General features: G+C 41.7%; 1 protein-coding gene across 4 annotated transcripts in view; it reads right to left on the bottom strand.

The window, feature by feature from the left end:
• The window catches only part of TBXAS1 (thromboxane A synthase 1), a 229,640-nt gene that overhangs the window by 54,986 nt on the left and 149,139 nt on the right, over positions 1–25,515 (bottom strand). For 3 of the 4 annotated variants that reach the window (XM_037389190.1, XM_037389192.1, XM_037389191.1), the window contains one exon: positions 12,309–12,623. The exons of the other annotated variant lie outside the window; for it this stretch is intronic. In XM_037389190.1, the coding sequence (XP_037245087.1) occupies positions 12,309–12,623 (315 nt within the window). The remainder of the gene's footprint in view (positions 1–12,308; positions 12,624–25,515) is intronic. 4 annotated transcript variants of the gene reach the window in all.

Genomic DNA, 25,515 nt, shown 5'->3' on the forward strand with positions numbered 1-25,515 from the left:
TCCCAAGTTCTTTATCCTTTTCTTTGTAGTCACTGTCTGCAGAACAAGAGCATTTGACTGTTACTAATTAGCAAGAGAGAAAGATGCAAGACATTTAGTAAATTCACTTCCCTTTAAATCCATCTTACCGTTATTTTTTCCCATCACAGAAAAAAAAGTAATAATTTATTTAAAAGCTGCTCTGCTGGAAGAAATTTTTTTCTCCATGACTACTCTATGATATTAAAACAGTCAGCTTTTGTTTTTTACATTCTCCGGAATACCAAAAGATTAAAGGCACAGCAAGGTTAGATTAACGCCTTGAAATTATCTGTAAGGTTCTCTACTTATCAGGCTATTAAATCTTCACTCCTGACTGCACAAAATCTTTGTCATATCATATCCTGAGTGCATATGAACTTGACGCATCTTGAAAACAAATTCCAAAAAGCAAGAGCTCTTAAAAATGTTTTGTTCCAGCTCACAATACAATGACTTTCTGACATCTTGTTACCTCCTTGTTCCTTCATTCCGATCAACAACAGCAGCAAGGCTCTGTGGATAATTGCTCAACATTCTGAACTTTTTCACTTCTTCTCAATTTTCTCCTTTAAATTTGAAGTGCAACTAGGAGTATTGAGAACTATATTAAAGTTTATTTAAAATTTCTATTGTACCAGAAAGCCAAGATAATTTTAACACATCCCTTCTTTTATACCTGAGGGCGGGGTGTGTTAAGCATAAAAATGTAAATAAATCAATAATAAAAGCATTACATATTATTTTCTCCCACTTATTAACAGAAACTTTTCTGAAATTCAGATATTGATTAAAATGCATGTAAAATCAAGATGGTTTACCTAAAAATTAATATGATTATTTTGTTGAATTTTGAAAGCATAGTTTTCATGCAGGTGGAAAGTATTTAGTCAACAGTAATAAGGAATGAATTCCTTTGCTTGCACAACATGCCCTAATGCGTTATGCCTCAGGGGCAGCCAGGAAGGATAATTCCTAGCACTGAGAAAGTGATCAAGTTTTCAGTCTCGTTACATCCGAGACCTGACTAAGGAAACTGCAGAATTTGGTATCAGTTATTAAATGAGTCTTCATTCAAGCACCTATTTACCCATTCAGTGTTGGCTGGAAACCAACAGTGCAGTCCATACAAGCTACTGGTGTTTCTAGTGCATAGAAGTTCTCCGTCTCCCCCAGCTGAGGCCCTGAATGCCTATCTCAGCAGCTGCTACAGTGGTGAAATGCCACTACTGACCAGCCCACTTCCATAGAAAGCATTTTTGGTGCACTGACCAAAACATTCAAAATGTGACTTGTTACACTGAGATACAAGTTTTTCGGTTCCTTTAAAGATTTGATTTTGGAAAAGACCTGCAACCTGTCTTTTGAAAACCAGACATCAAATGAGTTGGTAATACTAGTGAAAAATTGGTATCATCTAGTTCTCTGAGACAATGCAATCTCTATTAACTGGTGTGAAATGGAACAGTCCTCAAATAGCATGCGTTTCCTACTTTTCTTTGTGTTTTCCTGACTACTCCCTCTGCACCAGTCTTGCTATCTGGTTGAGTAAGGAAACGTTCACTCCTATCACTGGAAGACCATTACATTTCTAGAGCAAGGGCACACCCAGAAATATCTCTTTTTCTTTCCTTCCATATTAAAAGGGAAGCATAAGACTAAGCAGGACAAACAATACAAAAGCCATCTCATGCTGATTAAAAGTAGCACACAAACACATTGTTAGAAATGGAAATTATTTAAATACATATGTGCTGCCAGGGTGATAGAGAAGGGGAAAAAAAGGAGGGGGGGGGCAGGGAGGAGGTCACAAGAAGTTCATTCTACCAAGAACTGCTTTACATAATCATGAAATGCAAACTAGTTTCCATTCCTTCTGGCACAGGCTCATTCAGCCTTCACTTTGAATGCTTATTGACAAATAAATGGACTGGTTACTTCCTATTAATGCTACCTAATTTACGTACATACCTGGAGGAAAAATTCCATTTTGACCTCACATTCATACAAGCTAAGATCATTTTTTAGCTATGAATACACTGAATACAAGTTTAATTTCTTCTTAGTTGCTGCTGGGGATTTGCTGTTTCTTAACAAATTAAGCATGTGTTCTCCTCAGCTCAGCTTTCGCACCTTATGCATATAATATGTGCAATTCAGGAATCTGTGTTGAAATTTTAGATGAAAGACTTTCTTTTCTTCAGCTGTGATTCATTTTCTCCCTCCTCCTCTCTCTCATATGCAGGCATGTGTGCACACAGGCAAGAGACTTGTTAGTTGTTTTCGTTTTATGAGCGGTTCCCCAACACTTCTTTTCTTCCTCTGCCCATGAAAAGTCCTTACCAAGAAAATAATACCTGTTTTCACAAATATCAAGAGTTGCTGCTGTCCTGACCTGGTAAAGTGCTATTAAGACAATAATTTATCTTGAAAGCATTTCAGAAGTAGACAGGTCAGTGGAGATCCCCACAGCAGATGATGATGCCAGGGCTGGACCCATGTCTTCATCCCCCAAAGAATCTGCCTGTCAGTCTGAGGACATGGAGGGATTTCATTCCAAATGGATGCTAAATAACATAGAGCTTGAAAATGCTTCTTTGTTTAGTTTAGTGCTTAATACTCCCCAGGAGAAAAGTTCCTGCCCAATGAATGTGATTGGCTGCTAACACTGAGACACAGTGTGGGGTCCTGACACAGATGTCCAAGGCCACCCTCTCTCATTTGTAAGTTTTTTCAGGGCCAGATGGTTTGGTTTCTCTGATTTCTTGCATCTGAGGTTGTGCCCATGGTTGGCTGTCCTCCCTTTCATAGTTAGATATTTTATTTCCAATTCAGCAGCACATACCTTATAGAAAAACTTTTGGTGCTTAACTTCCATGAAAAAAAAAACAACAACCCCAATATATGTGTTAGTACAATACTTTTCTGGACTTGACTCCTACTTCACACAGAAAAGTGAGTGCTAGTCAGCCTGTCATCCAAAGATCAGGTACTTACACCTGTGAAGGGCATCCCCATTCCTGAGAAGTCATGCCACGTGTACCTCTATCTCTGCCATATGCAACTCCTCTGGCTAGACTGGTAAGCGTATGTCACTCCAAAAGTCATGGGGGTGGTGTCATTTACTGTGGTTTGAGGTTATCTCCTTACTCGCTTCTGCAAGGTTCAACTGCCCAGTGCAAAATTTGATCTACCAATTCTACCCGGAACTATGCTCCACCCTGCAAATAATGTTACCTATCTGTAGCTAAAAAGTTAACACGTACTGGTAGTTAGTACTGATTAAACATTGATATTGGTATGAATCTGGTTTTCTCTGTCCCCAGGGGAAGCATGTTGATAGCCATATAATGTCCAGAGTGGTACAGAGGAGCAGTTAGTATATGAATCCTGAAGAAAACTGTACCAGTTTCTTATTTGGCAGTGACCTTTTTCCTTAGATTAAAAGCAAATATGCTCTTTCTTCCATAAAAGCCTCAGATGGAGGGGAAGAATAGAAAGATGGGGAAGATGCATCCTTCCCTTTACTCCCTCTTTAAACAAACCTGTCTAATCACATTTAAAGTACTGTATTATTTAGCATCTTCACCATTAAATGTTCCATGTCACTAGAAAAATTTATTCTTTAACATGAACCCTGTAGCAGCGATAGCGGGCCAATTATTACAAGGATGGCAAAATACCAGGAAAATGCAGGAGTGAAAATGAGTATCTGTCTAGCATACATTACCTGAGACTCAGTTTTGCTCAAGAACAGCAATAAGACAGAGTCACCGAGCAACATGTGACATTGCAAGCAGAAGATAAATTAGGCTTCATGGGCAAGAGACTGATAATCTTGAATTGAACAAATGGAAAAATAAAAGGTGTTTGGGTTTTGGGGGTGTTTTTTTGTTGGTGTGTGGGGTTTTTTGGTTTGTTTTTGGGGTTTTGTTTTGTTTTTTTACTTTGGTGAAGAGGGGTGAATTAACCCTGCAATGTCAAGAACAACAAAAAAATGCTCCTTGAAAATATAAGCACATTAATCATCTCAACAACACCTCATTCCAGGTCACATAGAACCACCAGTTCTCAGCTGTTGAAAGGATTTCCCCAGGAAAGAAGTAAGTTTTTTTCATTTGGTAGGGTTCTTGGAAAAGCCAAGGAAGGGAGACAATGCCAAGATACCATTGAGATTTAAAACACTGATTTTGTTCCTATAAGCTAACAGTAGTCTTTTCAAAAAAACAAAGCCAAAACATTCCTAAAAGACACCCTGGCCTCAACTCTTGCCATATTATAAATAACCTGACTCTCCAGGAAGTGCTTTGCCTTTTTAAGAGGTACCTGTGGAGAGCAGAGACCTGTAGATACAGCGTAATAACTACAAATACATGGTAAGCAAAAGGAATTGCCCTCCTGTGGCTCCTCGTCGGTCACACTCTTCCTGCTCATCCATGCTTCCACCAAAGGATGACTGTGGCTGCCTACAAACCACTGCCTCCGTAAAGCTGGAGCATGCAACAGGGATCCTCTAAAAAGGCCTCCAGGACAACTTCTCTGGCTGGTGCTGTGAGAGTGCCTGGTACAGAGGGCAACCGTGCAAAGAGACCTGCTAAGGCGTGCACAGTGGGCAAACTGAGCCCAAGCTTTCCCCCCTAGGTGCTTTCCCTCAGCGTTTGAGTCCAGGAACAGGCTTGTGGTAAAGCAGGTGAACACGAGGTAGGCTTGAGCTCAAGGGATTTCTCATGCTACCTTTCCTTATACAGCAGAGACACAAGTCAGTAAAGACACCAAAGGGCAGAGTTTCGGAAGTCCTTAAGTGGTTGAAAGTTAGGAAAAGTTAGGAACCAAAAAAATTTCTGCTGAAGAAAAGTGACTTTGGGTCTCTTGAGTCCAAAGCCTGCATTCAAATCAGTAGAGTCTAGATACTGAGAAGGGTGGAAATGCAGGGAAAGGCTTGTTGTCTTCTCCTAACCTACCAATCTTCAACCTGTATGTACAGAAGCACCATGAGACAAAGATAGTGAACTGATTTCAGACACCGTGCAATTGTATGAAGAACTACAAAAACATAACCTAACAATGTTCGGTCTTCGCATGTTTAAAAGCATCTTTTCATTTGTTACACAACATAATCGTTTGCTGACAACTGACACTCATGAATGATGTGAGGCTCTGCAACATCTTCTTAAACAAATAAAGAAATCAAAGAGGGCCGTTTCCTTCAACAGAATAAACAGCAACACCCTACAATATTGCTTGTGCTTACTGGTTTTGTATGCTTTGTGTGTGTATGGGTCTGCCTGTGTAACAGCACTCTCTTCTGCGGACTTTCTTCTGCAAACTATTTAGAATTCAGTCTCCACCATCAGCAATATTTGCTTAGTGAAGCTAAGTCTCTGTAGTTGCAAGCTTCTGACAGCATAGTGCCTTTAGATGCTGCATGAAAGGGACCAAACTCATGCAAATTCTTGTGGTAATTCCCTGACAGTGCCATCTCTCTGACTTCCACCTCTCACTAATACTCAGAGAAAGCAGCCTGTGCTACCAAGGAGATTCTCTGCGTAAACAGTTTAAAAATCTAAAGTACTCAATCAGGCACAGAGACACCATAAAAATGGTCCTACCTCTCACTACTCTCTGGGAATTTTATGAGAAGGGACAATTCTGAAATGGCCAAAATCTCTTTACAATAAGACATCTCCATTACACTGCAGAGACATTACTGAAGGAGCTCTTCAATGCAAAGAACAGAATCTAAGTCAGTGTGAAATACCGTGACTGCACTCAAGTCAATGATGATGTGCCAAGTTACCCCAGACGAGCAACTGCCACACCCAGTATGTTTGATAAATTACAGCACCAAGGTCATAAATCATAAGGGAGGAGCTTATGTATCAGTCCAGTTCAGCCTAGCCTGTTCACAACTGACCACACACAGCAGTTAAAATGGAATTAAACCGTACCTTTTAATAAATGAAACTATGGATTGCAATGACCTTGGGCTGGCATCATTCAATACTATTGACAAGAAGGAATACGGTCAAAACATCGTCTGGTCAACATTTTCAATTAGACATACTGAAAATATTCCTAGGCCCTAGAGCAAGCAATAGAAAAGCAAATATTTACGGGAACCGGAAGATTTCTTTCCATAAAGAAAAACCCCCAAAACTCCATTTAAATAGTGAGAGAATATGGCAGGACTTTGAAGTTTCTTTAAACTTTATGGGCTCTAGCTAGTGGTGAAAAAGTGGGTAAATCACACCAGCCCTGAACAGTTACACTAGTGCTTTGCGTGGATAAGAAACTGGATGGAGTAGAGACATGCTGGGGCTTATCCTGTTCTTCAAAACCCCTCCACACTGATGTGTCTAAGTATCATATCAAGCAGTGATAAATAAGAGCTGTATGCAGCATTTTAAAAATAGAATGGAAAACTCAGTTGGTCTTGCAGAGTCTCTAATGAATGTTTTACAGTAATAAGGACCTTTTCATCTATTTACTTTTATTTACTGCTCCTGACTCTTGTGCTTTCCTTCACCTTTGACAGGGGTCTTGAAAGCATTCCTAGGGATCAGCAATGAGGAGGAGAGAGCTGCTGCTCTGTCCTTCACCAGACCTCTTCTGGCCAGCACAGAGCCCTTGCAGCCTTGCCTGTCAGTGCAGCAACATGTCTCAGGTTCTCAAACTAGCACGAGGCCTTTAATGCAACTTTTTTCTTGTGGTAATCTTTTAGTAATGAGACGTTTATGTAGACACAAGCTAAAAAACAAAACTTGTAAGTACCAAGTCTTCCCATTTCTTAATGCAAGACACAGTTGTCTATAACTGAGAATGTGCAGTAAATTATTCCTGAAGCTGAGATTAGAATTCAGGGTGCTTCTTGCTCCAGATTTCTATATGCTTGGCACCTTCAAGAGTGCATTTCATTATTACATGGAGGCAGATCCCTTCATTTTTATACCTCTTTTGTTCTCCTTAGCTGCCACAAAGCATACTTCTTTCCCTCCCTCAAGAAAACCACCTCATTTCAGTGGTTTAACCTGATCTGTTTACTTTGCAACAGATCATGAGCACATACATAGCCACTTACCACATTTTACCTAAGGGCAACAAATAACTTCTTCTGAGAAGTTAACTTGCTCACTTATGTTTTTGCAATCTGTTTTGTGTCACTACTCCTCCTGCCTAAAACTGTGCAGTTCAGTAAAACAACAACAAAACGTAATTTATAATTGTGAATGACTCAGGCTTGAGAAGAAGGAGAAGGGAAGGAGGGAGACAGACATTAATATGTTAAAATTGGAAGAGAGGTAAAAAAGAGAGACCTCATATTAAGGGGATCCCCAGTGTGGAAGATGCAGCAATTTTTCAAGCCCTAAGTGCTGTGGCTTGGGACAAAACACGCAGAGCAGCTCATCTGCCCTGAACAAATGTGTGCTGCAGTCTTGCTATGCTTTTGCTAAGCACACACAAATAAGTAACAATCAACTTGCTCTTACAACAAAATAATCAGCCAGAAGTGCAAGAACTGTTCATAAATACATATCTTCTGAAAGGCTCTTTAACAGCACAAAAGGACAGTTTTTGAGTGAAAAGCAGAGGGTGAAGACCATGGTTGTATTCCTTCTCACCTGGTTAATGTGGATAAAAACATCTCTCTCACAACTGTAGAGCCTCTAACAGTTTAGGGATGGTTAGCCACAAACCCTATAAAAATAAGCTGGTTTTGAAATAGCAACCTTTTTTTCCCCCCCTCTGTCCTCTTTTTACTGGTATATACCAGACTAGCTGCTCAACCGATGCGTATCACCATACCTGTACTAACACAAAACATGTTGTGCCAGTTAATAACCTTCTGAAGGTCTGACCCTTCTCTGTTGTTCTGGAAACAGATCTGTGGTCTCTGCAGAAACTAATATTCTTTTACACACAAACAGGTGTAGGCGTCCTGCCCCCACTAGCTCATATTTAACTCTGTTTTCATCTTGTTTATTTTGTCATCACAGTATCAAAGGAAGCTGCACACCCAGCAGCAAGCTTGTAGCAAATAGGTGCATCAAATTTTCAGTGAATGGCCCTTCACAGGGCACATACGACACCCCTAAGGGATTCATGGCTAGAGCTGGGTCAGCAGCTTTACAATTCAGTGCATTTGTTAAAGGAATTGTACTCAAACTTGTGCTTCCCAGTGCAGCTGGAGCAGATACAGGCATTTACAGGTGGAATGGGAAGATGCAGTGTGGTGGCAGTAGTCGCCACTCAGTACCCTCTCTCTCCTTCCTTGGAGACAATGAAAAGCTGTGCACTCACTTTCCCTACAACCCAAAGATCCAGATAGAGGTGAGGAGGGCAATAACCTGTGTTGTCCTGCCCTCTACAATAACCGAAGATAGAGGTTTCTCCTGCTTGCCAGCCTCTAAAATGGGCTGGGTGCCTCTTCTCACTTTCAGGGAAAGATACATCATCAAGCCTCCACATGGAGCTATCATCCAAGAGAAGACCTAAAAAGTCCTTTAGTGAACAGATGAGGAAGGTCCTGGAGGTAAAACAAAAAAGGTTATAGCCTGTGACTCGCTCCAGGCGCTGTTTTCTGAGGACGCTTGCCTGGAAGTGCCATTTCTACAGTGTATTCAGGCAGCGTGGTGGAGGGAGGCAGAGACGTCTCCCAAGACAGCTCTGAGACAAACTTGGCTGAACACGACACAGCAGTACAACACAGTCAGACCTGCCCCTCCTCTGGGCTCCTGACTCCCAGCACAGCATTGGGGCTAGACCATTTCCAGCACCTAACCTCATATTTCTGCACCACGCCACAGCAGCTTGCACCAAGGGATCTCTAACACAGCAGTGCCTTGGCTTTCTCCCTCCCCTTTATGTTGTCCCATTCTGCTAAGGTACCCACTGTGCAAGCAGGACAGATTAATATCAGAGCAAACTCAGGGGCATCCTAAAGTAGAGCACCCAGAGCCACCAAAATACTGCTGTACTCCCAGATCGACCAGCCTTGCTCTCCTTACTGGCTATCACAAGGTCACTGTGCTTTGAGTTTTTGACTGGTGTGCCAAAAAATCTGGAGCTGTGCCTGTCACTTATAGCACCCCTTTCTCAGATGGGTCTCACATGTCTTTATAAACTTTAGTAAATTGAGTGTATAAATCACTCTGTCTACCACCAAAGTACAGCCATCTCTGGGATGATACACAGGAGCTGCTGTAAAATCAGACCACAGCTTTACACCACAGATTAGGGCAATAAAACATGCTGCATGAGGCAACTGAAGTGTTTGGAGGAAGGAAGGGGGACATGGTGGAGAGCATTTTGTAGTTATAATTACCTGAGTATAAATCTGGCTGAAGGGGGTACTGTGTTTAACACTTGTGTATCTGCAAATCAAAGCAGTCTTGCACCACCTGTCAAAACAACCTGACTGTACCATTCTCCATGTTTTGGCCTTCTAAAGCCCTTCCCTTCTGAAAATTGCAAAGCACCTTGAGCAAAGCTGATGTGCTGAGTACAAGCAACAACCTAATCAAATTTCTTAGCAACTGACTTGATAACTAACTGTGAGCCTGTAGCTGCTATGCCCGCTCCCTTCCTCTCCCTTGCATGACAACTGAACATAGCATCTATATATACCCTGTTTTAAAATAGCTTCTGCTCCCGTAACTTGCAAACTGTTTGCATAGATCTTACTTTCTAGGCTAAAAGTAGTTAATTGCAGGCACTAAGGGGACTGAACTGCTGCACCCTTTTCCTTATTCTGGGATGGGCTCCTTGAGCAGTGCAATGCCCCCCCTCCCCCCCGCCCCCCAATCATGAAATGTTTATAATAGGAAATCTTTTTAAGGATGGGGCTGCACAGATTAGATCTATGCATTTCCTGGTATCAAGGACACCAGATGAATAGTTATCCTTCCCTCCCTCTTTTCCTTGGCCATACAGCCATATATGCATCATCTAAAGCTAAACCTGAAAACTAGTAAAGTATGAGGAAGAGATCTGAATGCTTCTTCCAATCAATATATGACGTGAGACCGCATGGTTTGGGATTAGGCACCACACAGACTGTGTACAGTGCTGACCTGCAAAGACCATGCATTTCATTTGAGTCCCACATCTCTACACCAAGTTTTGACTTCTCTGCCACAAGTGTCGCTAGCTCTAGAACCTCCCCTAGATACTGCAAAAGCTAAAATTATTAGCAAAATATTCCTGTTAGAGAACCGAGAGAGTCAAGCATTACGTGTTTGAATTGGATTATTATTGAAATAATGATATTAGTGAGTGACACCTCAGACAGACCATACACAACACAGGGTCCATTTAGTTCTCTAGCTTGGACCTGGAGTACACTCACATGCAAGTCTCTTACACTGGTTCACACTGCAGTCGTGAACCGCAAAGCGAGAGCTCCTGTAACTGGAACTAAACCAGAAGATTGGTCCAACTGCTAAGGGGAATTTGGTACACAGGACCAGACTCAGACCAACCCAAAATAAACTCCTGAAGTGTGTACAGTGTGCACCCAACAGTTCCCACTACCAACTGTGCTAGATCATGAATCTGTGTCTCCAAGACCACACCTCTTGCTAACTTAGACACAGCCATAAACATGATCTCCCTATGTGAAATGTCCGTAAGCGACTGGCCAGTTAATGACTGCTTGCAGTCAGCTTCCTATGCACTTACATGGAGAAGTTTATTAATTCATATCCCCATCTACAGACAGATGTGAATGGCATCACGTACCTATCACACTGGATACCTCTCCCAGCAGTTTCGCTTTGGTTTCTTAGGCTGTCAGTTTTCAGGAACTGGCGAGGAGATGAACCGTATTTTCCTTGGGGCTGCATAATAGGAGTTTCTATGTGCAATTCGGCCACTGATATTAACAGTAACTGCACATACTGCAGGCCAAGTTGCACCTTCACACCTTCACAAGTCTTAAGGAAGTCAATTGAACTAACCAGACACAAGGGCATAATAAGGTCTGCTGTATTTGCATGAAACAAGTAAATACGTTCCAGCTGGAGTGTTGTAGACTTAATAACCTAAGAATATAACCCGAGCCCTATAGGTTAGGACACAACACATCAACGGTTCCATTGTATTGACTTAACTCACACCAGAGGTATGAAGCATGCACCAAGAAAAAGTCCTGTGGATCAAATTGCGCAGTCCTAACCTCCGCTGCTGTCATCCATCTGCACCCTCAGAGCAAAACCAATCTTAGACAGAGAATCACCATGCTCAGAACCTCATCATGCAAGAGAAAAGACCACATTTCCCAAGTACCCAAATCCTGGCTGTTATGTTTGCACAAGCAAAAGGAGAGAAATAGTAGCTTTTGAATGGGCACACTTTGCACAATCAAGAATTTTCTTTTACCAGCAAAGCAGAAAATTATACAACTCTTTTCTTGTTCTGTAAGTACGACACAGAAGATGGAATGCATAAAAAGCATGAAACTCCCCAAACTCTATAGTTAGGACTTTCAACATGCAAATCCAGCAGCTAAAAAACTGCAAGAGAGCCATGCCTAGTGTCATTTTATTCCTGTTAGCTTCATGATCCACTATAAAAGTGTTCATGAAAGAAAAAGACCCTCAATCTGAATTCTTGTAACTAACAAGTTGTGCAGAGCATGTAGGGTGGAAAAACGGCTGCTGCATGGTCTGCTAGATACACCAAATATTGTCAATGGTTATCCAGGAAACATAAATGCCCTTGGTTAATACAGATAGTGAAGAAGTAGGAATTTGAACACAGCATAAGAGAGTTAGATACTGTGATTTGTTTTTTTTTTTTTTTAAAGCACACGTATATTCTGCTGCTGAAGAAAAAAAAATAGAAGTATGAACATCTCAAGCAAAGCTTTGCAGTTTGTGGTTTGTAAGAACACTGCTTATGTTCTTACCAAGATCAGTAAGTAAAATTGACCACAAAAACAAAAAATAGTATCAGGACAAGAGATAAAAAAAGAAAAGTTCTGGTTTAGAGTCTGGCAACAGCTGGTTTATTTTGGTAATGTAAAATATTTTGTAAAGGGTAAGCTTTCACCGTGACACAAAGTTTCTGAGCAATCTCTTCAGTTGCTGTAAAGTGACATTATTTAACAGTTTCAAAAAACCCTACCTCAAATAGATTAATCTTGGGTTTTTTTGCTGAAAATATTAATAAAATGTTAGTATATGAACACATAACTGAGGCAAATAGGGGTCATGCAGGTGCCACAGTGGCACGACAACATTCACATTGCCTTGTTCCTTGCATGAAGCTTCACATCAGCACATTGTACTCACGTGTTTTGCTGAGAACTCATCAACCTCCTGAAGCACCTTCTCCTGGCACTCTGGGTTGGTGGCTAGCAAGTATGTGGCAAAGGACAGTGTGCTAGTGGTGGTCTCATACCCAGCAATCAGGAACAGGAAAGCTTGGCCTGCTATCTCATCCTCTGTTAACGTCTTCTGAACCTTTTCAGATGGGGCCCTGCCAGCAAGAGGTGCCTCATTCTGGCTGGAAGCGGCAGATGGACTGATCACATCCAAACACCCAGCTGCCAGGGAGTCAGCTGAGTCGCGGGAGTCGAGCATCCACTGGAGAAAATCTCTGCGCCTCTGCAGAATACAGGATGAGAAGCAGCACAAAGAATGGGTCACAGACCAAAGCCTTTACCCATGGAGGATGGAAGGAGAAAGCTGCTTCCTACTTATACTGCCCACTGTATAAAACCTGCCCCAGTGGCCACTTGGCTCCCACAAAATGGCCACCAGCCTTTCACTGAACAATGAGACTTCTATAGATCAGCTGGAAATGCCGTCACTAAGAGCCTGTCACTGCTTTCTTCCCGGTGGGATGAGACTGACCTGCCCTCAGTACATAACAGGTACATATTTTCCCAGAGGACTGCTAATGGCCAGCTCCATACACAGCTTCTTTCATTCTCAGGGTGCGTTCTTGGCACTTGCTGAAAATAAGGGGACTGACACAGTCAATGTACAGTCCCATGTGCACCTGCCAAGTGGAGGTGGCACAACTCATGCTTGGAGGAGTTGGCCCATCTGCTTGGAGGCATCATCCTTATTTGTTCACATGGTCTAAAGCATGAAGGTCATCACATAGGTTTAGAGTTGCATTTACAATGATTTCTGTGCCAGCTTAAAAAGACAGGACTAGAAACCGAACTCAGTAAATTGGTGCATCTTTTTATGAGAAAGTACAATTATGAACACTTGCATCAACATAGCACTTTTAAATTATTTTTTTAAAAAACATATTTGCAGAAACACATAACAGTAAGCATTTTTCTACCGTAAAACCTGTTAGGGTGGCTTGGCTTTGCAAAATACTCACTGAATGATTCTGCTGTTGTGAAAACTGCTTTCTTTCATGCTAGTTTCTGACAGAAAAACTCTAATAAACAGACCTATGGACAAGAGTGAGTTGACTCCAAACCAGTCTGGACAGCAAGCTTGATTAGTCTTTGAAATATAACCCAAAAGGTTCGAATTGACTTTTGGGAGTGGGCATAATAGAATTGTGCTGAACCTAAGCCATAAGGCTATGTGATTGATTTTCAATTCCTCAAATACCAACAGAATACATGATAGCTCAAGGACTTAGAAGTGACTGCAGTGCCAGAACATGACAACTTGTACAGTGGGATGGACAAAAGAAGGGACCAAGTCTTTCTTCAAAAGAAAAAAAAATGCTGTAAAGCTGCATTTATCTGTTAAAAACAAATCATTTGAATGATTTCTTGGATCTGATGAATGAGAGATAAAGTAGAAAAAGACAAAGCCAGAGAAAAGGACAGGCAAACAAGATAAGAGTAAGGAAGGGCTAATTAATTATAAATGTCAAAGAACTTAATCAGATTTATTTTTTTCACACAACACGGGAAAAGAGAGCAGTGAGACAACAAAAGAGAAGAAATTTTAGTGTCCTGTGCTTATCTCTTCTGCCAACAAACTGTTCTGAGCTGTCTACAGGCAGAGAGGAATAATTATTTTGAGGTTTCAGTAACACAAGGGATTGGCACACTGCCTCTTTAACAGTCCTTTCCCTCCACCCCACAGAACCTTTTTATTTTGCAGGTGCACCATAGCACACCTTGCACTCTGGTGCACCCAAGAATCAATGCTCCAGGTAATAGTTAATGCCACTCACAGCATGCTTAAGGACAACAAATTGGCCTGCCAAACTGCATCACCTCCAAGGCATGGGATACATGCTTTTCCCCCAGCAAGTGAAGGCACACAAAGCAACATTATATATATTGTGCTCTGTGACTTAGGCACAATTTTCATATTCAAATTGGCCATGCTTCCTTGGTCTCTCATTTCTAATACAGCAAGCAAATATTTGCAACTGCCCTGCCACAGTCATCCTCCTCCAGCATGATGGGATACCTCTCTTTTATGTTCCTCTAGACTGGAGGAAGCAGCACTTCATGCATGCTTCAGTTATGCATAGCTAAAAAGCTCATTCAACTTTTCCAGGAAGGGCTTTATTCACACTTTGGGAGTCCGTCTACTGCATAACTCAGAGTCCAACTCTTTGGCATAGCCTATGCTTCAGGAATTTTCCTGGTACATATATTTGGGTTAGGTAATTTTTTAAATTAAAAAAAAAACAAACACAAAACAGTCCAGTTCCAGTGTGTGCATTAATGTGTGGATAAACTAGTCCAGTATAGCAGTGAACTGCAATAGTAGAGGTATTCCCTTTTACCCGTAAGACCAGTCATCATCACCTAAACTATCTTTATAGCATATAAATACATTCATATTCAACAGAGTTGTAGCACTGTAACATACTATAGCTCAAATGGTATATAACATTTGGTATGGTTCTGCATTCATCCTTCTCTAGCTGTGAATTTTCTTGTAAACAAACCCATTGCTCTCTGAGGGTTTGCAGTTCCCAGTTAGCTGAGTCTGGTCTTGTATTTAGACAACACACTCTCCAGAGACCCTATAAGATGTTTCTCTAGCCTTAGACAAAATCAGGTCCTGGCCTTATACAAAGCATCTGGTTATTGCTATGATAGTAAAGTAATGATCATAATGACTAGTGAATAAAATTTCATTCGTGAGAATTTTTGCTGAAAGCAAACTTAATGAATGCTAGCACAAGTGCATACTCCCAAGAATGTGCTCTGAAATGCCTCTGTGGCCATTTTGAGGAGCTCTTTTTATTACTCACACAATATATTTGTTTAGGAATTTAAAAGCTTGCCTTGTTGCAGAATCTGTTTATAAGGTCACCCTATCGAGAAACAACTAGATACCTTATCTGTGCCATGTAATTTGTTCACAGGTAAGCAGGGGTTACTAAGAGCAATGGATTCATAAACAATCCTTACAAAAACAACATTCATTTGTAAATACTGCTTGAATAATAGTGGGGAAAAAAAGGCATAAAATTAGAAGGATGCAAGCTTTTTTTCAAGATAATTCTACACAGTGGAAGGAGCTGTATTTTAGGAAAGCTACTCTTCCTTATGGCTCATTCTACTTCACTCTAGGCATCAGTATAGAAAGCAACATAAAAAATCGTCATCAACCCAAGCGAGAGAAAAGATTTCCAGGGTTATAACCAGTCATAATGAAACATATTTTTCTTCCACACCATCAGGATGGAAAAATCACTCTGACTCAAAAACCTAACAGTGGCAATAGAAGCAAACACTAGCATAAAACCGAATGTAATTGGATTGTTAAGTGCTAGAAATGAGGAAAAGGTAGCCCATGAAAATTCACAGGGGTTTTCTGCACTTTGGTTGATAGCAGGGAGGGGCGGGGGTGGGGGGTGGGGTAAGGAAGGTTTTTTCAGTTTGACAACAACAGACCAGGTACTGACAGTGTCACTGCACAAAAACATTCTCTGGTCATCACGTACAGCTGCTGGCTTCCTTTTTTCCATCGAGGATATTTGTTTGATTTCCCTCACAAAAAGCAGAAGCCTGTAATAGCCTCTATCCTGTCCTCTGACACTTGCATAGTTATGTTACAATGGCCTCAGAAACAAGTTCCCGCTTCAAAAGAACGGTGTGCCAATGCGATGGCCTCTTGTTTTGCCCCTGAACAACACAGAGCCTATCATTAAGCCAATGAAAATTGCATGGAAAGCTACCATTTGAAAAAATCTAATTTGAACACAGTATGGGACAGGGTGCATATCTAACTTGGTGGTGACACAGACATCCCCTTTGAAATATATAATAAGACAAGCCCCGCTTTCGGCTTCCCCAAGATAGACACCTTGCAATATATTTCCTGACACCAGTGTTCTGGGCTGTATCATTTCTCTCATTAGTCTCCTTAAACATCACCTGGCCATGCAGAGAAATCATTCTGCACAGAAGCGTAACAAGCTATGTGCTACACACTGGAAGAATAGATGTGTGCTATACCAGGGAAGGCCAATTCGGCGGTATCTATCACCCCTCCTCAAATCACTGCTTTTAAGTTTTGCAGCTGTCAGAAGACGACAGATATATCGCTCACATGCATGATGTATCATGACTTTTCTCACAGGAGGCAAGGGTCCTGGGGGGCGAGGGACATCTCCAGCTCTTTCCATCCTAAACAGGGAACTGTGTTTTCATATCTAAGATCGACATACCAGATGACGTTTTGGCAAATTCATCGCTGCTTTGGGGATCGAGGGGACCCTTGGGTTATGCTTTTGGTAGAGAGATTGAGCCATTCAACTTCTCTGCAAGGTGAAGTAAAAAATTGCTGAAGGAATATGCCAAATATATATCAGCTGGAATTTTTGTTCTTAATGCTGTGATTCCAGTTGTGTCTTCTGCAAACTATAATCAGATTTTCATGACTGATAGTTCAGCTCCCTGTTTTGGGTTCAAAAGAGCCCAGAACTACAGAAAGCAACTTAAAAATTAATTGAGGAATCAAACTAGATGACATAATTGGTTGATATTCTGTAAAGCACTTGCTGTGGTGCAAGTCATACAAATGTGATGCTGCTAATATAATGCCATTCACAATAAACTGTGCAGAACCTCCTAGCTTTTCTCAAATGCTCTGATGGCATCTCAGAAAAGCAGAAGCTAAGCTTCAGAATCCTTATCTAACAGGTAGTAAGCTCACACCTCGTATTATTTCTGTTTCCTACAAACCTGTACAAACTCTGCTGTATTAGTTTGTATCCAGCTCACTTTTTGTGAGTCTGAATAGCAACCATCTTTTAGGTGAGACAAACCTGTGTCACCCTGACATTATCAGTAAAGCACTGTGGTAGCTACCCAGACCCTTTTGAAAAAGCACAAAATGCAGTGCCACTAAAATTATAATTTTGTCAAACTGCTTTGAAAGGATCAAATTCAACCCCTCCCTAACACTTGCAGGTATGATTTTTTTGTCAGTGAAATCACAAAAAAGCCAGTCTCTCTGCCAATACATACAGTCCCTAAACATTTCAGAAATTGTTCTTTTGCCTTGTGCATGAACCCAGAAGCTGGAATTAACTGAGAGGCCAGAGCTGATCGCCCTCTAATTTGTGTGTCTGAAGGCTGAGGTCATGGTGCTCTCAGGGGTGATGCTCAGCTCTGGAAGGACCTGGCGACTGTGGAACTGCAGGGTACAGAGGTTGTTCAAGAGTGGCTGGGAGGCTTTCGGTCTGGCAGAAAAAAACCCCTTTTGTTCGCATGTGTTAACATCAGCTGGTGAAACCACTGTAATGTTTTTATTGCAAATAGGCTGAATGTCTGAAGGCAGGCATGTCTTACAAAGCAATATAAGTTGCATTAAAAATCTGAGCAAATTTAAAGGAAAAAAAAAGTTCACGGAGTGCCCACTTGGAAAGTGGAGCAGTCTTTTTCCAGTCTGGCCTGATCTTAACATTTGTAGTGAAATTCTACACTGAGAAGGTTTTGTATAACTTTGGACTTGTTCTGATATTTTCATACATTATCAACGCTAAACTCTTAGGCAAGTTTCTGGCAGCAGTTCACAGCAATGAGGGAGCACTGTGAGTGTTCAGTGACACCACATTTGATGTCATAAGCCACAGCAACACCTTTGCTTTCTACTTGAAAGAAAAAAGAAGTGTCCCTACAATAATGTTGCAAAAAGGCTACATGAGATGCTAAGCAGGCCTAGATGGGGCAGGTATGTCAGCAAATTGATGAAAGCACCTGAGCATGGGAAGTATTAAGCACTGTAACAAAACATATCTTCTATATGCTACCAATAATATTAAAAAAACCCACAACAACAACAAAAAAAAACCCAAACCAAGTAAGTGTAAATTCAAGTATGACATGGATTTTATAGGCTCAGTTTGCCACTAAATCTGCAGTGGCCAGTATGAATTACCAGATAAAGCACTGACCTCCACAGGAGCTGAGATACTTCAAGCTGCGCTCCCTTTTTTGCCTTTAAAACATAGCTATAACTGGTGTGGCTTCTCCATCTTAAAATTGGTACAACACATCACATTTTACAAAACCCCGTGAGGAAAAAAGCTAATGATGATCTCAGAAAACCCTTTAAGACCTAGGATGAAAACAGATGTACAGAGGCTCAGAGCTTCAGGCAAAAGCACCATCACATGGGGGAAAGAGGCCTGGAAGGATCTCAGTAAGTTATCTACGCCATTCCCTTGCCATGAGGCAGCATCAGCCAAACCAACACTGACAGCTGCTTGTCTAACCTGTTCTTAGAAACCTAGCCAAACTCCAGCTTCCCACAGCCCCCCCAGGCAGTCCACCCCAGCACTGAACCATCTTCATCACTGGAGAGGATTCCCCTGCTCCAGTGAGTCACTGCAGATTGCTATATTTCACCCAGCTACACCGGTAACATCTGAGGCTCCACAACCTGTACTTGTACATGTATCTCATATATATATATATTTATAACTTCAGTAGGCCTTTAGCAAAGCATGATGATAACAGAAATATCATACTACTGAAAAATACAAAACTATTTTCATGTGATACTATCTCCTTTCATGAGGCAAGAGAGAAGAGTGCTCAGGTACTGCTGGTTTCTTCCTCAAAAATTTTGCACTTTTCTGACCTTCAAAATGCAAAGTTAAAGTAAGAGGTTTAGTAATCCACAGAGGCACAGGCAAACCTCATTTGACCTGATAATAAAGCTGGGGGGAATTCTCAAAACCAAAATTTTGTTACAGACCCACCTCACTTCAGCTTAAACCGCTGCAAGTGGCACTGGAGGGCTCACATCTTGAAACAACAGCTGCCTCCTCGAGATGTTCCCACATAGTCCAGGGATGGGAATAGATTTGAATTTCAGATCTAACTGTTAGCTAGTGGAGAGAGAGCAAAGAACTGTTTCTAGCTGAGACAAGCTTAACATAGCTCTTCGGCTCTTGTAGAAGCAGGCTGGTTATAATCTTAAGTGTGTGGACCTGTTGACTGTGAGCTGCAAAGACCCTAGCTGGAGGCCTAACTTAGCTGAAGTGATACGTAGGATGAAGAGATACTACAATTAGGGGAAAGAGAAAACAAGGCATACAGCTATGTGATTGTTTCATTAATTCTGTGGGCCCACAGAGAAACTTATGGCTTGCCAAGAGAGCTGGAAACCCTTCCAGTAGCTCTTCAGTGTAAACCCAAGCGATTGCTTGCAGCCTGGTCCATTTACACCCCTAATGAACTGACCGTGGTCTCTGACTCTGGGGACTTTCCTTCCAATACGAGGCTGAGCAGAATGAGCTGGGCATCTACAAGAAGCACTAAGTTTCTCCATGAAATTCAGTCTAATGGCAAACAAGTGTCATGCACTGTGGCAGCTGGTTGGCATCTCTGCTGCACTGGGCTGGCAGCCTCAGCCCAGAGCACGGCACGAGAGTACATCCGTCCCAGCTCCCTCCATCGTGTGCACACATGGGGAAGGCTCAGAATACAGCCCAAAGTTCAATGGCTAGGGAGTCTCATCCAGTTTTCCCAATCCCTGCATCACAGCGAGCGAGAGTCACTGGTAGAAAATTAACAGTGGACTGCAACCTCCTTATTCTGTATTTGCAAAACATTCAGGATAACAACACTCCGATCATGACTCCTGGCATTATTATCAGAGTACAAACAACAAATACTGGATTTGTGTGTGCAGTAGCTGAGCTTCTCCTGCCCCACACGTTTTGCCTCTTGGAGGTGGAGGAGTGAGGTTGTCAGAATACACAGCAGGCAAATACAGCAAAAGAAGAAATAACTGGGCGCTGGGGAAGAACAGCTTGGGCCACCACCGTGCCCCTCTCCCCGCCATGCATGCCAGCGTGTGGAACAGGCACTGAGTCCCCACTCAGCATTAAGCTGACCACACTGTTGCACACTGTATGCATGCCTCCTCTCCCAAAGTTTATCTGGCCTCCTGGTAAACCATCTGACACTCCTCCCCTCCGCTCTTTGCAGGAGGAAGGGAGGACACAGGAAGGGAGTGTTTAGGATAAGTGTCTGACACCCAGAAACTTGACCCTCTGCTGACTCAAATTGCTGACTAAAGGCTGATGCTGCAGGCAGCTCTCTGTTCCTTTTCTATTTGCCACAGATTATAATTGTATTTGCTTAAATTGAATTCCTGATTAATAATCAGTTCTGGTTTTAGCAGTTGCCTGACATTCAAGAAAACGCACAGGAATGTCATTATTGCTTCTTTGTTATTTGTTCTTCCTGCCCCATGCTTGCAAAGCCCCACCACCCACTCCAAAGAGCTGTCAGGACGTGTTGGGGTCATCCTGGGAATTTACTGTTCACATCCTGTCCTCCCTCATATCTCCTTATGGTTTGTTCATGATCCTTTCTTTCTGCATCACATTACATATAGATTGCACACATTTTGAGAGAAGGAACACCTCATTATTTGGTTTTGTGATGGCCTTAAGTAATCCTGGGTAACTAAAAAGTGTCTTTTATTTAACTATACTTATGGATGTGAGACTGATATAAATGACGTGTACTGTTACAAAAAAGTACAGTTAATGTTATTTATGTTCTTTATTAACAATATGGAAAAAAACTTGCCTTTTTTATTACTTCTCTAAGCAACTACTCTCCATTGCTGGTGGGCAATCCTACTGCTGGCTTATCCATTCATGATCACGCCTGCACCCTACATTAGGATTTATTCTGGATCTTCAGCTATATTAAACTGGCTTTTGCCCTATAGTACATAAATTGCCTCTGTATCTGACTCTCCTCTTGTGTGCATGAAGGGGTACAGGTTTCTAACACAGTGGGTGAAAGGGGCATTGGGAAGGAAAGGATTATGTTCAGCTACCCAGTGACCAATAACAAATTGTGTTATCCTCTGCAGTTTCATGGATGCTGGGTTCAGTTATGGGTTTTATCCAATAGATGGCTCCTCGGTAGCAGGAAGGATTCTCCCCCTGCTCTCCTTTCCTTCAGAGTTTCAATACGACTTTCTAATATTTACACAGCTATTATCTTGCAAATATAGGCATTTTGTGCACACTGATAAACACACATAAGAAGCATGTGTGTGTGAATTAAAGAACAAAAGAAAAATTAGATGGCATTTTATATATTTCATGCCTCTTTGTCCTCTGCCAGTACAGGGATGAATGAAAAATTACAATCAGGCAGCCCTGTGGTCTGGAATGCTTCCTAAAGTCAAACTAAAAAAAAACCCCAAACTACTTCAGAAACACATGAATATTAACAGCATGTCAGAATACCAGCTGTCTTTCTCCCCAAAAATATGAGGACATCTCCCACATCTTACATATCCCTGACTGAGCAATACTTAAGCAACTTACAGGCATCATTATTCCTCTGTCAGCGAAAGATTTTTCACAAGGAAAAAAAAATCCTATGTGTAATTATCAATATAATGAACGAGGAGAGCTCTGTATAATTGGCAGGGTGCAAGTTAACATCATTATGAGCAATGCTGCCACTTCTGAGATGGCGAAAGTGAATATGCTTTTGTTGTTTTCCAGAAAAACATAATCAGAATAATAATAGCAAAACCCAAGACATTAATTACATTCAGACAAATCATGTTTATCCCATACAGGCACTTGTGACTTCTCTGAATCAGAAGAGCAGTTCCCAGTCATTTCTCTTCTGAAATCTACCTTGTAACTCATTCAGATCTTGTCAAACACCTGGCAGTACCCTCACTTTGGGAACTGTGACCCTGTGGTCAGACCACATGATCAAGTGAAAAGTGAAAACAGAACACCCATAATAAATCTCAAAGAAGCCAGACCACGGCTATTTAAATACCTACGGCTTAACACTTCAGTGGGGCACAACTATAAGCCCACTATACCTGCTGTTAGCATCTAAAATAATAACATTCCTAATAACAACCTTTATCCTTGAAATATTAAGCTGCTTTGAAAAGAGGGGGAAAGGTACCAGTTTACTATAACTATTTATAAAAATATATAGCATCTCAGTACTATTATTATTCTTACAGCCGTAGTAACTGTCAAGAAAAAAAATAATGTTTCTTCTCTGTTCAAAGCTGAGCACAATCACTGTTTACATTTCAGTGCTCCAGAAGGACTTGCCTAATTCCGTAACTCAAATCAGCTTTTTGCTAGCTAAAACCTGGAACATTCAAACCAACTTGCACTTTGCTCACTCCAAATTAAGCTCATCAGCATGCTTGATCATGGACTGTTACCTACTGCTTCCCTTTACTCCTGAGTGGACACCCCAAACAGCCCTCCAGCCTAATGGGTACCGTGCAGAGAAACAGCACTCGGCGTAAGGGCCCTCTGCATGTCCAGGGAACAGCCATGGCATTGCTCTTAAACTGTGCAAGGAGCAGATGTAACCCCTGGCCAGTCCCGATACTGGTGAAACACAAAAGCTCCATCTTCCCTCTTTTATCTCTCTTGGGATGCTGCAGCTGGCAGAACTTACCCAGACCCAAAGCCAAGCCTGCAGACTTTCAACCTCCCCCCCTTTTTAAGGGGGCAAGTCACAAACACACTGAATATCAGAGTTCACAACTGAAATACTGACAATAATTTTCACTGTGGAGCAGTTTAAAACAGGCAGCAGTGATATTCATTAAGCTGTTAATAATGGATTGTGGCACAAAGCAATTTATCAAGTTTCCACTGTAATTAAAATCACTGAATATTTGGGCACTTGCAATGCACCTAGCTCTCCCTGCTTCTGAAGCTTTACATTTTAATGTGAATTATGGCTTGCTCTCCCCAGAGACCTACTAAAAAGCCCATTTTAATTGGCATGTTTTTAATTGAGATTACATTATTAAAAAGTGTACATTTCTGTTGAAGAGAGAAAGGAGGTGTTCAGCTCCCCTCTAGTCTCTGTCTCTCTTAGATATAGCCTGCTTATCCCAGTGGGAGGGAAAAATGAAGGGTAGCCACTGCAAAGAAAGTGGAGAAAGCCCTGCACAGACAGTCCGTGAAGCCAAGGCAAGGCTGCCATTGACTGCCGTGGATGCAGGATTTCCTAGGTGGATTTTTGGGGAGGGAGAGGAATCGCTGCAATTGTTAGGCTGCTCTTTAGCAAAAGGCAGACGGAGGAACACCATGCAGGGATTCCTGCCTCGCAGCCAGCTGACAACGAGGGCACATTTTAAAAAGCCCCTCCTCAAGGTTTCCAGTGACAGACAATCTGTCGTTTTCCATAATAAGTAACTATAACATTAAATCATCCTCAAACTCCAGCTACGGTCACCAGCATCCGGATGGGGTCTAGTAAAGGTCTCTGCTGTGATGGCTCCAGCAGGCTGAGGCAGGGAGAGGCAGCCCCCGGGGCAGCCTGGGCATGGTGGCAAGAAGAGAATTGCCCCAGCAAACAAAGTTGGTCACCTTTGTGTATCAAGATGGTCAGACTGACTTGCCACCAGGTTCAAAAGAAAAGCAACTTCATGCACTTGGCATCCAAATGCTGGCCACATAAATGGTTCTGTTTGCAAGGCAGGCTGTCAGTGCCTCTCGTAAGTAGGGGTATGCATCTGCTAAGGTAAGTAGACACAAGAGAAAAGGGAGAAATATCAAAGGAGTGCAAAGTAGATACCCAACAGTTGAGACAGATCAAGGGAAAAACCTCCAGAGATCAAAACATGCCAACAGATGGACAAGACAGTTGAACCAGAATGAAATATCATGGAACGCTTTTTCATAACTGCTTCAGTAAAGGTCATACTGTATTGCAAAAAGAAGGCAGTGTGTGGGGCTGTGAGAGGTCACTGTAGGCAAACAGAGACACAGAGAGGCTAACAGAGACAAACTCAAAGATCACCCACTAAATACCACAAGTGCTGCAACTCCCCTCCTAGTTCAGGGAGATACTCGGGAAGGAAGGATGGTGAACCAATAACAAATAAAGGAAAAAAGAACAAAAGGATGAAATATAAGACAAAACTGAAAATGTTAAAACTCACAGAGAAAGGGAAAGCTCTGTTATTGCAATTAGGTCAGTCAATTTGTGATTTTTTTTTTCCAAATTAAGAATTTAGATGCTATGCTCTAGTTATACATCAGAAGAATGTCTGTAGAGGGAAAGTACCCAAACATACTATTGCTCTGAACAGCAAGGTAAATATATAAACCCCCCAGTCCCAGCAAACAGATCCCTTGCAGATTTAGATCAAAAGTAAAAAAAAAAAAAAAAAAAAAAAAAAAAAGGTTAAGTAAATGAAGATTAGATTTTATATCCCGTCTTATATCCTACCTTGGCATTAAAGGCCACCACCCTGTTATGCAGAAAATTAATCTCCAGATGATTTCATTTTATGGCATGTTTCCCTTTGTTTGCTGATTTGAAAACCCCACACCCGGGTTGAAGAACAGATCACAGATTAAGCAGGAAAAAGGAAGGGCTTCCAGCAACCTAAAGTAGGATCTTCTGAGAAACTGGGGAGTGACAGACCACAAGGGTAACGTACAGAAGAGATGAGGAACTGCAAGAGAGAAAAGTTACAAAAGAAAGGTAATGTGCACAACCTCAGGGTGACATTTTTTCCTTTCAGCCAAAGGGATGAATACCCAGACTGTACCACTAAGGAAAACAAACGACAGGGAACAAGGAACGGGAAAAGGCACATTAGAGAAGATTTACTTTATGCTGAGGGAATCGCAAAGGGAAACTGCTTCCAAGCCTATAGGAGAATGACACTGAAAGACAGATGTAACACTGCTTATGCTGGATATTTTGCACAGATGAGAACATGCAGCAGAAAGGCCAGATTACTTACTGATTTGGCATGTATCAACAGATATATGACTACATCAGATTCTGCTCCAAGTGCTATAAAAGAAAGGCAGCTGGAGATGCTTTACTCCCTTCCCAGAAAACAGAAACCTTTTTCTCAGCCCCGGACACAGCAAAGTCTCATTGGGTATGTGTAACTTCTGTGACCCAACACCCGGGAACATTTCCCCAAAGACACACAGTGACCCAACAGGTTGCAACAGCCTTGATCCAATTATTTTCTCCAATTGGAGTATAAGGATGGATGCTAACTAACCAGGGGACAAACTTTATGTCTAAGGTCATGAAACGGC

Source organism: Falco rusticolus, chromosome 5 (genome assembly GCF_015220075.1).
Source record: "Falco rusticolus isolate bFalRus1 chromosome 5, bFalRus1.pri, whole genome shotgun sequence".
In the NCBI taxonomy this organism is placed as follows: domain Eukaryota; kingdom Metazoa; phylum Chordata; class Aves; order Falconiformes; family Falconidae; genus Falco; species Falco rusticolus.